General features: G+C 31.7%; 1 protein-coding gene across 5 annotated transcripts in view; it reads right to left on the reverse strand.

Moving 5' to 3' along the window:
* The window catches only part of LOC107438365 (uncharacterized), a 98,981-nt gene that overhangs the window by 24,773 nt on the left and 58,648 nt on the right, over positions 1 to 15,560 (reverse strand). For 4 of the 5 annotated variants that reach the window (XR_015433838.1, XR_015433837.1, XM_087164518.1 and 1 more), the window contains exons 21-30: positions 15,163 to 15,309; positions 12,376 to 12,505; positions 12,080 to 12,237; positions 11,036 to 11,162; positions 9,285 to 9,451; positions 7,958 to 8,090; positions 6,523 to 6,677; positions 4,120 to 4,252; positions 2,238 to 2,386; positions 992 to 1,130 (exon numbers count right to left, since the gene is read on the reverse strand). Coding sequence is in view for 3 of the 5 variants with exons in the window: in XM_087164518.1 (XP_087020644.1) it covers positions 992 to 1,130; positions 2,238 to 2,386; positions 4,120 to 4,252; positions 6,523 to 6,677; positions 7,958 to 8,090; positions 9,285 to 9,451; positions 11,036 to 11,162; positions 12,080 to 12,237; positions 12,376 to 12,505; positions 15,163 to 15,309 (1,438 nt within the window). In the remaining 2 variants the exon portion in view is untranslated. The remainder of the gene's footprint in view (positions 1 to 991; positions 1,131 to 2,237; positions 2,387 to 4,119; positions 4,253 to 6,522; positions 6,678 to 7,957; positions 8,091 to 9,284; positions 9,452 to 11,035; positions 11,163 to 12,079; positions 12,238 to 12,375; positions 12,506 to 15,162; positions 15,310 to 15,560) is intronic. The other variant, XM_087164519.1, reaches the window with a different exon arrangement.

Raw genomic sequence — 15,560 nt, forward strand, 5'->3', positions numbered from 1 at the left:
AATCTACAATACAAAATTTTACGGTAAAAATGGATAGTACAGATGCTATTAAAAAAGAGTATATATATGTATAAATAACATAAAAAGCTTCAACTAATATTTTTATGTAATTCCTTTTCTTTAACTCTTTTTCTTAATTTATTATTCTAAACCAAACTCTCTGTCTCAGACCTTAGAATTCGCATCCTCTTATTTAATATATTTTTTAGTTTCAAGATTAATTAGCATTTTATTGTTTTGCCTCTAGCTAACCGTGAGAAACATAATTTTTCCTCGACTTATTTATTAGACCGATTATAATTATTAAGGTTTCTCTTATCCCCTAAAACGAAACATTTTACGGATTAATTTTGCAAGATATTCCTTAACTTTTTTTGAGGAGCACTTAAGTTTTGGACCACTTGGTTGTTTATTCTCTAATTATGATGGTGAAATTAAAAACTAATTCATCCAAATCATCATTTCTAGAAGGATTTAATTTTATATCTTACAAATAAACTATTTCAGAAATATTTCATTGAGTTCTTTCAGTACAAATATACTACTTCTGAAAGCTTTAATTGCGATCTTTTAATAGAAATATATTACTTCTAAAAGCTTTATTTAGGATCTTGCTATACAAATGCACTGTTTCTAAAAGTTTTTACTTCGATCTTACAATACAAATATGCTATTGCTAATACTTATTGTATTATTTTAAAACAAATACATAATTTAAGAATCTTCAATTTGAGTTTTTCAAAACATGCAAACAGTTTTAAGGTATAAAACTTTCTAGGACAGTCGCAGTGGCGGTATATCAATTTTTTCTTCCTTTTCTCATAAAAGGATAGTTGTAAAGATAGTACAAATATAGTACAGTACCAAGGATGGAAGTCGTTAAGGCTTACTACTGACTGACTATATTGTATTTAAAAAAAACAGACAATGAAAAAATTCTTTAAATACACATTACAAAATTTTCGAAACAATTATTTTAGAAATATCTCACAATTTCAGCTGTGGGTTGGAGGATGGCAGAATACCACTTGATAATTTTTCAAGCAGATCTTGAAGTCCTGCGATGCAGCCAACTATAACTTCTTGATTCACAGTTTGAACACATTCATTTAGTACATTAACCATTCCAGCTAAAAGTAAAAATGATTAATAAAGTTGTAAATAATAAATACAGGGTATCCCAGGATTATTGGAACAAACTTTTAGAGTCGCATAGTAACTCATAGTCGAAAACTTCTTCGTTCGCCGCTAGGTGGCGTTTTTTCACAAGAGCATTGGGGGAAGCAGACCTGCACTGCCGCGGTATCCAACCCATTTTGTTCCATTCTGGGAGTTCGAATCACTTGCTGTCAGCCCTCATTATGCTAATTATCTAATAATGATCCATATTCCTGCAAATTGTGATGCAAATTGATGAATATCCGGCTGTCTGGTGCATCTCTCCGTGGGTGCCATTCGCGATACAATCTTTCTATTTCTCGTATGTTTTCCTCTGTCAGTCCGTGCATATCTTGCAGTTCGGTGTTCGTAGGACGTTGACAGCTCAAATTACTAGGGTAATGCATCCTCCAATGTGAATAAAAACAACCCCAATGTTACTGCGGTAATGCATCCTCCAATGTGAATAACAACACCTCCAATGTGACAGCGGTAATGCATACTCCAATGTGAATAACACCTCCAATGTGACTGCGGTAATGCATATCCTCCAATGTGAATAACACATATTGTGAACAACAACACCTGGCAGCGAACGAAGAAGTTTTCGACCATGGGTGGCTATGCAAATCTGAATCCTTGTGATATCCTTTACTTCATCTAAAACTTTGTCCTAATTATCCTTGGACATCATGCACGGGATAGTATACTAAGAAATAGATTGATTAGAAATGTTTGAGTATTACTTTAATAAGAAACCAATTATGAAATATAATAACTACTTCAAAATGTTATATAAATATTTATTATTTCCCTCATTTTAAGCTGATTACTCAAAATGGGTGTTAATATTAAGAACCAAAAATAATCTTAAAAGCCTTTGTATGACAGGATTTAAGAGAATTTAAATGAACAAACATTTGTCTTTGACTTATCATTACCAAACTTAAAATAGTTATTAATTTAGGTTTAAAATTGCTTTACATTATTTTTTTAAGGCTTTCTTTGCCAAAACCAAAATATTTATATAAAAAAGCTTACTCATAAATGTAATTGAATAAAATGAATTGAAAACTCACAATCGATAGTCCCATTGCCAGAAACTGCAAACAATAGACTAACATAAGTCATCGTGTGACGTGAAACAAGCTCAGTCAGTATCAAGCGAGCATCCGCAGAACAATTTTTAAAAGCTGGCTCAAAACAGCTAGATGATAGTATTCTAATCCTGTATAAAAATAAAAATTTTCTCTACATTATACTAATAAATATAAACGCAATTTGTGACTAATATTTTTGTAAGGTTTATTTTATTTTACAAAATATTTTTTCTCCTGATTTTGCGAATTCAATTTAAAGCGTACTTTATTCGTTCTCGATAACATGGTTAATGTTTATTTCAGGTTCAAACAGAATCAATACAAACTAAAATTAGTATAGTCTAGAAATCAAGCAGTGGTGGCTCAAGGGATAGAGTATTCGCCTCCCGATGAGGTCAACCGGGTTCGAATCCCAACAGTGACTGGTCGATATGAATTCCGCAATAGTCTCGCACAGACTACACTGCTGAAGTAAAATATCTTCAGTAGTTGACGGATCATGGGTTAGGGTCCCCTTGCTGTCAGGTTGACCATGGGAGTTTTTCGTGGTTTTCCTGTGCATGTAACGCAAATGCAGGTTAGTTCCATTAAAAAAGTCCTTCACGAATGCAAAATTTTTTCTCAATACTTGATTCAGGAGTTCCCTTGTCTTCTGGATTGGTTTCAAAATGACAAGACTACGGAGTTGAACATTGGTAGCCGTGAACTCAGAATTGGGTCTGCTGTTCAACAACGGTAATAATAGTCTTAAAATCAAATAAATTTAGATACTTTTTTGTTAAATTATTATATCTTTATTGATATTAATTTAACAATAAATGGAGTGCTTAGTGCAATATAATATTCTGCCTCTTGTGTGTTTGTCACATAAAACTCATATTTTTTTAAAACGGAAGTTCCATGGTATATATGGTATTTCTGATTCACGCGTGCTCCCTGGGTAGTGCCAATTGAGTAACAGCGTTCATCAAGGCAACCTAAATATGAAGTCCAGCCTTATTCTCGATCTCCCCCGACGGAATTGCTTTCCAATTTTTAAGAATTTAATTTACTTGACTATCACCAGAATCACTATTATCGTATAGGCATAGGCGGATACAGCAGATTCCTCGACTCAGGAAGATATGTATTTTGTTTTCGTCGCACTAGAGCTGCACAATGGGCTGTTGACACCGTCTGGGAAACATCGCTGAGGATGAACCGATGACATGTCATCAATAATTTTGATCCTCTGCAGAGGGGATGCTCCTTCGCGTTGATAGCTCGACAACCTGCGCGAAGTCGAACACTTTACGGAAGAACAGTTTAACCAGGCCGATACCAAGCACCCTCGTTTCCTAGGTAGGCTGATCAAGGTGGTCACCCACCTGCTTACTGATCGCAGCCAGTGATGCTTGACTTCGGTGCTCTACTGGAAACCGTGTCTTTACGATCAGTCTACTGTGGTACCCCTCGACGCAGAAAAAAATATTTTTTTCAAAATGCTCTGAAGGGCATTTTATTTGTAAAATTTTGCTTAAAACCAAATTTGTAAAATTTTGTAAATAGTAATAAATTGCAAATTTAAGTAAATCCTTGTAAATTTATTTGTAAAATTTTGATTTTAAAACAACACAATTTATCTGTATGCAGCAAATTGGTGCAGTACGATTCGGCTACCATCTGAAATTTGTTAGATATCGATCTGAAAACAATATAAATAAGAAGCGTGAAGTAAAAACGTCTCAGTTGAAAAAAAATGTGGCTTGTCATTATATTGTTCTAAGCACTTCCTAAAGAGAGGTGAATACAGAACACTAATTTTATAACCCTATAATTTTAACCCCATAACACCCATAATTTCAAACATCCTAAGACTTACGGATACAAGTTTGTGCTTGGACGCCTATTGTCCATAATTGCAGCAATTACATCAAGTAACTCGGGTGCGCATTGTTTCAAGAGAGCTTGATCAACAACTGCCAAACATGGAGTGATTAATTCTCTTTCCGCAACTACAAATGAAAGTACACATTAATGAAGCAAATTGTCATATGAAACGTTAAAATAGATATGTTTTAACTAGAATCCACCTTAAAAAGTGTTACAGTTTGATATGAATTAAATTTAATAAATATTTCACTAATAGGTGTTTTAATTTCAGAAAAGATATACAGCTTCATTAGGAAACGCTACATCAGAAACATTGGTCAATTCATTAAAAACAAGACTATTATGGTTCTTCTGCATAAAAACGCATGTTTGAGCAATGAAATTCAAGTGCACCTGTCATTTTTATTAAATTCTTCCTTTCGGAATCATCGGAATTATTTTTTTCACAACCACGTGTGGAAAGAGAACGCGGTGCATTATTTTTCATTTACACATAGACTGCAACTTATTAAAAGAAATTGCAACGGGGAACACAGCAACAAATATCTCTTTATTTTAGCCAATAGTTTGCAAATGTGAAAGGTATTCCGATGTGAAATATTTAGATGGCCTGGATGAAATTATTTATCGGATTTCCGATTTTAATATTAATACAATACGCTTAGGTTATACAACCATTTGCACTTACACTCTTTGCGAACCAATGTAAATTGCAGTTTTACTTCACAAGATGACACACAAATCAATCAAGTTATTTTTATGTAAGCATTTAACACAGGAATCGAGATCTTAAACACAGAAAATCGGGTGAATAAAAGACTGTCTTAAAGTCTCTAATGATCTGTATAATTGTATTACCAAAGCTTATAATGATAATCTCTAATGATGAGTAAAATTGTATTACCAAAGCTGATAATGATGATCTCTAAATCTCTAATTATCAGTACAATTGTATTGCCAAAGCTGATAATGATAATCTTTAATGATGAGTAAAATTGTATTACCAAAGCTGATAATGATAATCTCTAATGATAAGTACAATTGTATTTTAAGAGCTGATAATGATAATCTCTAAATCTCTAATTATCTGTACAATTGTATTACCAAAGCTGATAATGACAATCTCTAATGATGAGTACAATTGTATTATCAAAGCTGATAATGATAATCTCTAAATCTCTAATGATAAGTACAAATGTATTTTTTGAAAGCTGATAATGACAATCTGTAATGATGAGTACAATTGTATTATCAAAGCTGATAATGATAATCTCTAAATCTCTAATGATAAGTACAATTGTATTTTGAAAGCTGATAATGATGATCTCTAAATCTCTAATTATCTGTACAATCGTATTACCAAAGCTGATAATGACAATCTCTAATGATGAGTACAATTGTATTATCAAAGCTGATAATGATAATCTCTAAATCTCTAATGATAAGTACAAATGTATTTTTTGAAAGCTGATAATGACAATCTGTAATGATGAGTACAATTGTATTATCAAAGCTGATAATGATAATCTCTAAATCTCTAATGATAAGTACAAATGTATTTTTTGAAAGCTGATAATGATAATCTCTAATGATAAGTACAATTGTAATACCAAAGCTGAACTTGATTGTTTCTATTGTATGCTAAATACCTAGATTTAACCACCTGAATTTTTCAATAAGCAATTTCTGGAGTAAACTTCAAATTGATTTTACCTTCCATTCGTATTACAGCTAAAAAATTACAAGAAAGGTAAAAAATTCGTTTCTAGTAACCTTCAGGCTATTTTATGACTCATTTAGCTATTTGAGTTTTGCAAGTTTTGTTTCAAGATCAAAGTATGAAGAAATGCAGCATAATATTAACCTATAGTATGTTACATGTGTGAAAAATTAAATTATATGCAATAATCGAGAATAACTTGATTAAATTTAAATAAGTAATTTTTCAATCCTTTGACGCAGAATTTTTACTAAACATATTTTTAGAGCTTTCATTATTTTGTATTAATTTAGGTCAAAATAAGTTCAAAATATTGCATTTAGCGTTTTAATAATTTATAATTATGAAATGCAACATTAAACACAGGCGTCCCTTTCTGCATCGCAGGTAAAATCCAACGAAGCTAGAACGAATATAACGAACCGAACATAATATAATATAATAATAATATTATAATATAATATTATAATATATATATAATGATATAATATATACATACATATATATATATATATATATATATATATATATATATATATATATATATATATATATATATATATATATATATATATATATATATATATATATATATATATATATATATATATATATATATATATAATACATAATTATGCAAAATCTAGAAAGTCATTTTTAAAATTTACTTACTTGTTATGATTTGTTCAGATTTCATAGATTTACTGTAGTCGTGTTGTATACTAACCGTATTGCCAGTAACAAATTTTATCAAGTCTGTTATAATGAATCTAGTATGTCTTGAACAATGACGGAACACATGTTTTAAACACACTTGCCAGCTACTACTGTTCGAAAAATTACTTATGTTAGAAACTTAATTTAGAAATAGTCTAAATATAATTTCGATTAAACAAATATCAAACTCGCGTTACAAAGATTTTGGTTGCATTGCAAGGAGTGAGGAAAAATAAAGCATCGCCATTAGGTTTTTTTATTTGGTAGCATAGATTTAACACGAGACTGCCCAAGTTTTTAAAAAAAAATAATAATTTCCGAAAAAAAGTACATGATAAGTCTTATAATTCTCCACAATTTGTCACACGATTAGAATTTTCATTGTAAAATTACATCAAAATAGCAGATAGCCGTCTGCCTTTCCAATCAACCGTAAAGTTTACGGTAAAGAACATTCTTCTACCTTTACGGATTTGTAACCGTTTACAACTGAAATGGTTAAAAAACTATACTTTTTTTTTCAACTAGAAGAGTTTCGAAACTGCAAAAAAATTAAAATTAACCAGACATTGGAGGTAGGCTTTTCATTAGATAATAGTCATTAAAGTTGGGCAGTAGTTGGGTTATGTTTTATCAAATGAAATGCGGAATGTGGTATATCTGGTTGGTTAACTTAATGTAAGTTATCTGAAATACTATACTTTTCTAAGTTAAAGAGCGTTATGGAGCTGCCATCTGTGCGTGAAGAAGAATATCGTATTCTAATAGTCCATGGTCACAAATTGAAGGAGATCAAGACACCGAAAACTCTTCTTGTGTTGAAGGGAATGGCGAAACTATTGTGATGTCAACCGCCGATTTGTCGTTCACAAGATTCACAGATCTTGCTCTCGGCTTTATTACGTACCCACCTACAAGGAACTAAGAGGCTTCATTAGATGGACCTAATAAATACTATAAAATTCTGGATGCTTAACCGTATGTCTCTGTTTATTGTACTGTTTTCTACGGGAAATCAAGAAATCTTGCAAATTTTTTATCTGGAAATAATTCTAGAGTTTGAGAAATTTGCCTTTTTTAAAAAGTGTGGCTTGCAGTTATATTACCCAAATTCCTTTTACTATACCAATTATATTTTGAATATCAATGGAAGATGCCTAAAAAGCTCTTCCATCCCTAAATGGATGTCTAAAAATTTGACTCGGAAATTAGGGACAACCAAAACCCAAGGATCCTTATTTTGTTAGTTTTCTCCTTTCAATTTTGAACCTGTGACCATATCATCGTTTTAAACTTGCAGCCATAAGTAATTCCCAATTCCGCATAGGGTGTGCTTTTTTATTAATGAAACTTCTGGAATTAGAATCAAAGAAATAATTATGAAATATACTTATTTTCCGATGATATCTCAAACAGACCCACACTCAATCCAGAAAGGATAAGATACAGGTCAGGAAGGCAATTATTTGCTTCATCTTCATTTACTGTCATCAAGCATTCATCTACTAAAAGTTTTTCATTCTCTGAAAATAAAAACAGTTTCAAATTTCTAGATTAATCTTCATAATCTACATATATAATGTCTAAATAGTTATGAACAAAGTGTTCTTTGAAAGCTAGACCAGTACCAATTTAAAGTACCATTCAAAAATGAATTCATAATAGATTAATCCCTTAATAATAGCACAATTTTGAAGAAAACAGTCATAAAAGAAGCCATTTTTTTTTATTCAAAACAATTATACAAAACTAAGTGTATCTACAATGAACTTATTTTTAATTCTGGTTGGTTGGTTGATTCTAATGCCACTTGCCACACGGGCAAGCCTGCTTGGTGAAACCAAGCAAATTTAAGGCAGAGAGTGCGATTCTTGTTTTTCAGTGGCGCCATCTATGACCAAGAATTCGACTTCTGCCACATCATACGTCACACCTGTTTATAAGGCGGATCCATTCATACATCCATTCATTCATCCACAAATCGTAATTTTGACCTGAATCAGACAACGATCGATCTCCAATCCAGTATCCCCAGAGGTATTGGTTTGTTATGCGAACATGGAGGACTTTGCGGCTCGACAGAATTTTAACGTGCATCAGTCACCAACTACACGAAGAGTCTTCGGCCTGCGGTGTTCGAACGCCCGAACTCTCGAACATGGGCCCAGCTATCCCGGCCCCATTTTTAATTCTTGGACAGATCACAGAAATGCATATTCGATGAGGGGTGACATCTAGTTTAAAATAAACTACATGACATTAAAAAATAGTCAAATACTGTTATCTGGTATACAGAGTTAGAAATAAACACGGGTATTCCGGGCATAAGAAAAAAATTTTTTAATTGTTTGGTTATTAGGAGTTTTTAATTCTTAAATTGGATGGGCTATTCAAAGGCAGTTATAAAATAAAATATTTAAAGACAGTTGTGCTGTGCATTCTCATTCATCAGTTTGGTTACCATTAACGTTTGCAAGATAAATTTGAAAGGGGGCCAATATGGTCGCCAAAGAGGACTAATATTTTTATAAACTTTCGAAATGGTCAGTTATTTAATAGACAATCTGAATATGTTTACCCGAGAATATAATGTATCAGCACAATTTTTTATTTATTTACTGGTTGAAAAATAATATTAAATATTACTATAATATTTAGAAATTGTTTTCACTTGGTAAAATCATGCATGCAAAAAGTAAATAATGAAAATTCAATACCTGAAATTAACCTCATGACATTGACATGAGAAGTCTTAAAAACTATAGGAATTTTAAGAACAATTCCTTGGAACTGATAGAATATCTTCATTATAAGCAATCGAGCCTGCATGGAACACACGCCAAATACTTCAGCTTGGCAGTCCTTACTGTCAGCTTTTGGTTTACTAAAATATAAATGTTGCAAATACAAATTAAATTGTCCAAAATATCTCTAAATTAAAAAAAAATCATTAACGCATCTGCTGTCTTTATGACTGTTTTCCGAAGGCGATCAGAAAAATTCGCAAGATGTACCTTGTAATAGAACATTTAACATTTGATATGTTCGAGAATCATTAATTGCAAACGTGTAGTGAACAATACCATGCAAGCCGCCCTGCAGAACAAAGATATGCAACAACGATGCTGAAATTTGGTGTACCGAAAGAGTCATTATATTTTGCAGTCCGTGGAGATAGAGATTCAGACAGAAGGTAAAGGTTTATCAAGAAAAAGCAGACAAATTTAAAAAGAACGCCATTTGGCTGTATTTAGAAGAAAAAGACTTCATAGCAATCCTTTCCTTGGAATGACAACATATTTGAAGTAGTGAGCTTTCAAAATTTAGGTAAAATCCACCACGTATATCCCTAAAAGTTTGCGGTTTGCAATAATAAAAGTGTAGAAAATATAGTTGCTACATTCCTGATCCAACAATCAATTTTTAAATTGTTCAAAACCCTTTTGCAAACAGTCCAAAATTATTCCATTGCTGAATTTTGTAAAAATTTCTTTTAGGTAATGATAAAAAAAATTAAAAAATATAAAATTATTTATTCATTTTATTAATAGAATTATAATTAAACTTATTTCCGTGTGTTTAAGATTAATAAAATCAAAAATTGTCTAAAACTAGATATTGTGGTATATTGTAATATGAATAAGTCCAAACAAATACAGAAATTTATAAAAATACACCTATAATAAAATAAAATAAAGTTCAACTTTACTGATTAATGCAAAGGAAAAAACTAATTTACTGACTTCAAAGACTGATTACTCAAATATATTACGAAATTTAAATACAGAGATCTATAAATATATGCATTGGATTAAAATTGCATATTTTGCATTTTATTTTACAATATTAAAATAGATTGCGAAATTCAATTTGATGTTGAAGTCTTGGTTTTTTTTACTGAAAACTACTCACTCAATATAAATTTAAAATTAAATATTGTTAAAAAATCTCAAATTTTTATAATTGGTGTAATTGCAGTTGAATATATTTCAAAAACCACATTATTTTATTTCTTAAATATTTATTACATTTCTATATATTAATATATCATTAGATTATATATATTCAAATTAATTAAATAGTTTCTCTTACAAACAAGCGTTACTTTCAAAAAATCAAATAAACCTTATTATATTATATACTTAGTTAAATGTTCGTCATATTTAAAGCACAAATTTATTCGATTATAATTCTATCTACCAAACTTTAACTTTTTAAAATTATATAATTATATTTATGTAATTATATTTATATAATTATATTTATATAATTAAATCTAAATTATATTTATATAATTAAATCTATATAATTATATTTATATAATTATATCTATATAATTATATTTATATCTATATAATTATATTTATATAATATTTTTAATTAAATTATCACACTAGTCTTGCAAATTATTTTAATCTTAGTTCCATGCAGCTACTCGGTGCTTATGATTTAAAATTCATATACTTACAAATTTGAAAGACTTTGGCCATTTTCTAAGATTGATGTCATGATCCTTTGAAAACTTGGCATACAATCTTGCAATATTCCCGGATCAATTTCTTGCAAACATGTTTCTACCGTGCGTTTAGTTTCCTCTAAACAAATACATAGATATATGAACATTTTACATTAGTAAAAAATACTGATATGATTTTATTTAAAAACCTAATGAGATATAACTTACCATTCAAATCATGCAACACAAAATTTTACTAGCCATACAATAGGCTGCATAGCATTTTAGACAAAAGATATGAACTTAATTAAATATTTACAGTAAAGCAATATGACTATTATTAAAATCGAATAAGCTGTATGAATTATCTTTTTTAAAAGTTTTTTTTATTTTGTTTTGTTTCAAAAAAGAGACAACAGTATAATATAATGAACGAGAATTATGGAGTCACCAGTTGAAACTTTTAACTCAGAACTATTCAGAATGCTCAGCTGCAACTCCGATTTATACTAAATTTATTCTGAATTTTAAGAATGTATTAATATTATTCCTAAGTAAAAGCTGATTTTTGAAGCTATATTTTATTTTTCACGATTTGATTTAAAGAGGCATTTTATTTCGAACTACATACTGTATTACACTGGAGTTCAAAATTAAGCGAATTTTTATATTTGTATATTTTAATAAAATTTGGTTTGAGCACAGTTTGATTTAACAATAATAGTAAATTAATAAACATTCAACATACTCATGTATAACACTTTATATATATATATATATATATATATATATATATATATATATATATATATATATATATATATATATATATATATATATATATATATATATACTTTTAATTTCATGCATATTTAAATTATCAATCAATTGTATACATGCATCGACATGCTAAGACATTCATCGAAACTTCAATAAATTCGACAAATGATAATTATAGGATATCACCGGGATGGTCTAAAAAAAGATGAACATTTTTGGACCATCCCGGTTTATCGATCGAGGGTATGATATTATTTTAATAGAAATATTACGTACCATCAATGACATCTCTTGGTGCATCCGGGATGTTTTCTTCAACTAATTGCACAGTTGTATTCAGGTAAGTTTCCACTAAAGAACTAATTATTAAATTCGATTCAACTGAGCAGACTTTAAAAATATCTTGAAGACACTGATTCGCATTAACCATAGGCCTGCAAAAAGTCAATGCATTTTAGGGAACACTTACTACATTCAAATAACACTGAAATCAGTTTCTTCTAAAACATGCATTAATGTTTTCGAAATTTGAGTCGATAGATCAAAAATTTAATGTCTCAAAAACAACTTACAAAGATAGGGGTTTAAATTTTATTCTGTTGCAAAGGTAAAGAACAAAATCATAAAACCCCGGCCAGCATGCATCAACGGCATCTCTATGAACCAAATAAATGCAGGATCTTGCTCTTTCTTTCATCAGCACTATTTTCAGGAAAAGATAATCAGAGTCAAATATCAGTGTAATCGATGTAAACTTTGCATTTTGTTAATTGCATTATATATGTCAATTTTGTTTCAAGTTCAACAATGATTTTTTTAAGAAGATAGTTATTAAGGCCTTCGTTAGCTATGGCTTTTCATTAAATTTTATTTACCGTCGTATTGCTTTATTGAAATTACATACATTTGCAGGCTTGTTTACTCAATTTAGGCTTATAAACCTTTGTCAAGTAGAAGGACAGATAGAACAATTTAGAGAAGAACGTCACAAAGAATACATCCAGGGCTGCGACGGGATTCGAACCCGCCACCTTCACGCTTCGCACTGCGTTTGACGGGCGATACCACTAGGCCGGGGAGACCCATACCTTCGCATTTCTGAAGCTTATTGTTTTCCCCTATATATGCAGCCAAGAGTTCTCAATTACGTAGTGCAGCTTACAAAATATTGTCAAATTGAAGAACGGATAACACAGTTTAGAGAAAAACAACACGAAGATAAATCCTAGGTTACAGTGGGATTCGAACCCGCTACCTCCCGACTATATAGTGTTTGGAGAGCGATGTCGCTAGGCCAGGGGAAACCCCTAACGTACTTTATTCATTTATTTATGGGTACACATACATTAGCATGCCTGTGTACTTACTATAAAGTGCGACTAAAAATTCCTTGTAAATTTGGAGAATATGTAGTATAGGTAAGGCGTAGGTAGGTATTTAATTTACGTAGCAGTAGTGCTGCACAATGAGCTATCGGCGACAGTCTGGGAAACATCCTTGAGGATGAACCGAAAACATGCCATCACAATTCTGATCCTCTGCTGAGGGGATGACTCCTCTGCGTCGGTAGCCCGACGACCTGCGTGCGAAGTCGAACACTTTACGGTAGAACAGTTTAACGAGAACCAATACCGAACACCCTCGCAGACTGATCCAAGTCGTCACCCACCCGCACACTGACCGCAGCCAGTGGTGCTTGACTTCGGTGTTCTACTGGGAACCGTATCTTAACGATCACTCCACTGCGGCACAAATTGAAGAACAGATAACACAATTTAGAGAAAGACAACACTAAGATAAATCCAAGGCTACAGCGGGATTCGAACCCGCTATTTCCAGATTATATAGTGTTTGAAGAGCGATGCCACTCGGCTAGGGGAAACCCCTAGCGTATTGTATTTATTTATTTATTTATTGGTACACATACATTTGCATGATTGTGTACATATTATAAAGTCCTGCTAGAAATTCCTAGTAAAATTAGAGAATATGTAGCGCAGGTAAGAGGCAGGTAGGTATTTTATTTACATCACACTGAAACAGGACAATGAGCCATTGGCGACGGTCTGAGAAACATCCTTGAAGACGATCCGAAGACGTGCCATCACAATTTTGATCCTCCGCTTCGGTAGCCCGACTACCTGCGCGTGAAGTCAAGCAATTTAAGGTAAAACAGTTTAACGAGCACCTATACCACGCACCCTCTGTCCATACATAAGCTGATCAAAGTGGTCACCCACCCGCCTACTGACCGTAGGCAGTGATGCTTGATTTCGGTGTTCTACTGGGAACCCTGTCTTCATGATCAGTCCACTGCGGGACATAACACAATTTAGAGGAAGATAACACACAGATAAATCCAGTGGTATTCGAACCCGCTACCTCCAGACTTTATAGTGTTTATAGGATAATACAACTCAGCCAGGGGAGACCCTTTACGTCTTTGAAAATGATAAGTGTATAAAAATGTATAAAAAATGGTGAAAATGTATAAAGAATGATGAAATGTATAAAAAATGATCAGGATAAGAAAGCAGAAATGAAAGACATCCCGAAACGTTGTTGTTGGTTTACGTCGCAACTAGAGCTGCACAATATGCTATTACCGACGGTCTGGGAAACATCCCTGAGGTTGATCCGAAAACATACCATCACAATTTTGATCCTGCACAGAGGGGATGGCTCCCCTGGTTCTGTAGCCCGATGACCTGCATGCGAAGCCGAGCACTTCACCGTAGAACAGTTTAATGAGGACCGATACCGTTCACCTTCGGTCCCTTTGCAAGCTGATTAAAGTGGTCACTTACCCGCACACTGACCGCAGTTAGTAATATTTGACTTCGGTGTTCTATTGAGAACCGTTTCATAACGATCAGTTCACTGTGGGATACATAACGAAACGGATGCGGATTTAAAACTACTACCTCTCGACTAAAGAGTGTTTCGAAGTGTAAAAGACACTACTCATCCAAGAAAGACCCAGCAATATATATTTTTTATAAAGTTCCCAAACTCGTCTTTTCCCACAAAACTTCATTACAACTAAATGCCCCAACAGTTTGAAGCAATTTTTAGTTAAAAAAAATAAATAAAATTAGTTTATTTTTACTGATTAAAAACTATAAACAATTTCTACAACTAAAAAATTGCTTGTAAAATTTATTGCATAAAAAGTTTTTGTATTAATATTATATTTTATTTATAAATTTGAAGTTATGAAAACATTTTAAATTTTGAACTCATCGGTAAGTTGAAAAGCGTAAATAAAAATTCAATATTTGATTTTTTTTCCAACTGCAAAAATATTCCTTTGTGCTGTACCACCATTGCATAGAAAAATATTAAACAATACAACTTACAGGGTATTACAACAGTTTTTTCCGTTTCAACAGGCTCCTCGACGATTTGTCTTGATCTACGCATCAAATCATTATGCATTCGAGGAGAAAGCATCAGATCCTCTTTGTACTTTAAAGCAGCTTTTGATATGTTCGCATTTGAAGGATCTAAATACGTAAGCATATATTATTGAATGCACTTATGCCGATAAAAACCGTTATAGTCTATAACTGTTATAGTCTCATACAGTCTGACTATTTGATTATATGAGTTTGACTATGGAAGACTATAAATGTTTTAGTCTATAACAGTTTCAGTTTTATATAATCTAACTATCAGTTTATATGAGTTTGACTATGTGAAACTATAACTGTTTTAGTCTATAACAGTCTTAGTTTCATATAGTCTGAGAATCTGA

This window comes from Parasteatoda tepidariorum, chromosome 5 (genome assembly GCF_982258835.1).
Source record: "Parasteatoda tepidariorum strain Cologne lab strain chromosome 5, Ptep-v5.0, whole genome shotgun sequence".
Lineage (NCBI taxonomy): Eukaryota > Metazoa > Arthropoda > Arachnida > Araneae > Theridiidae > Parasteatoda > Parasteatoda tepidariorum.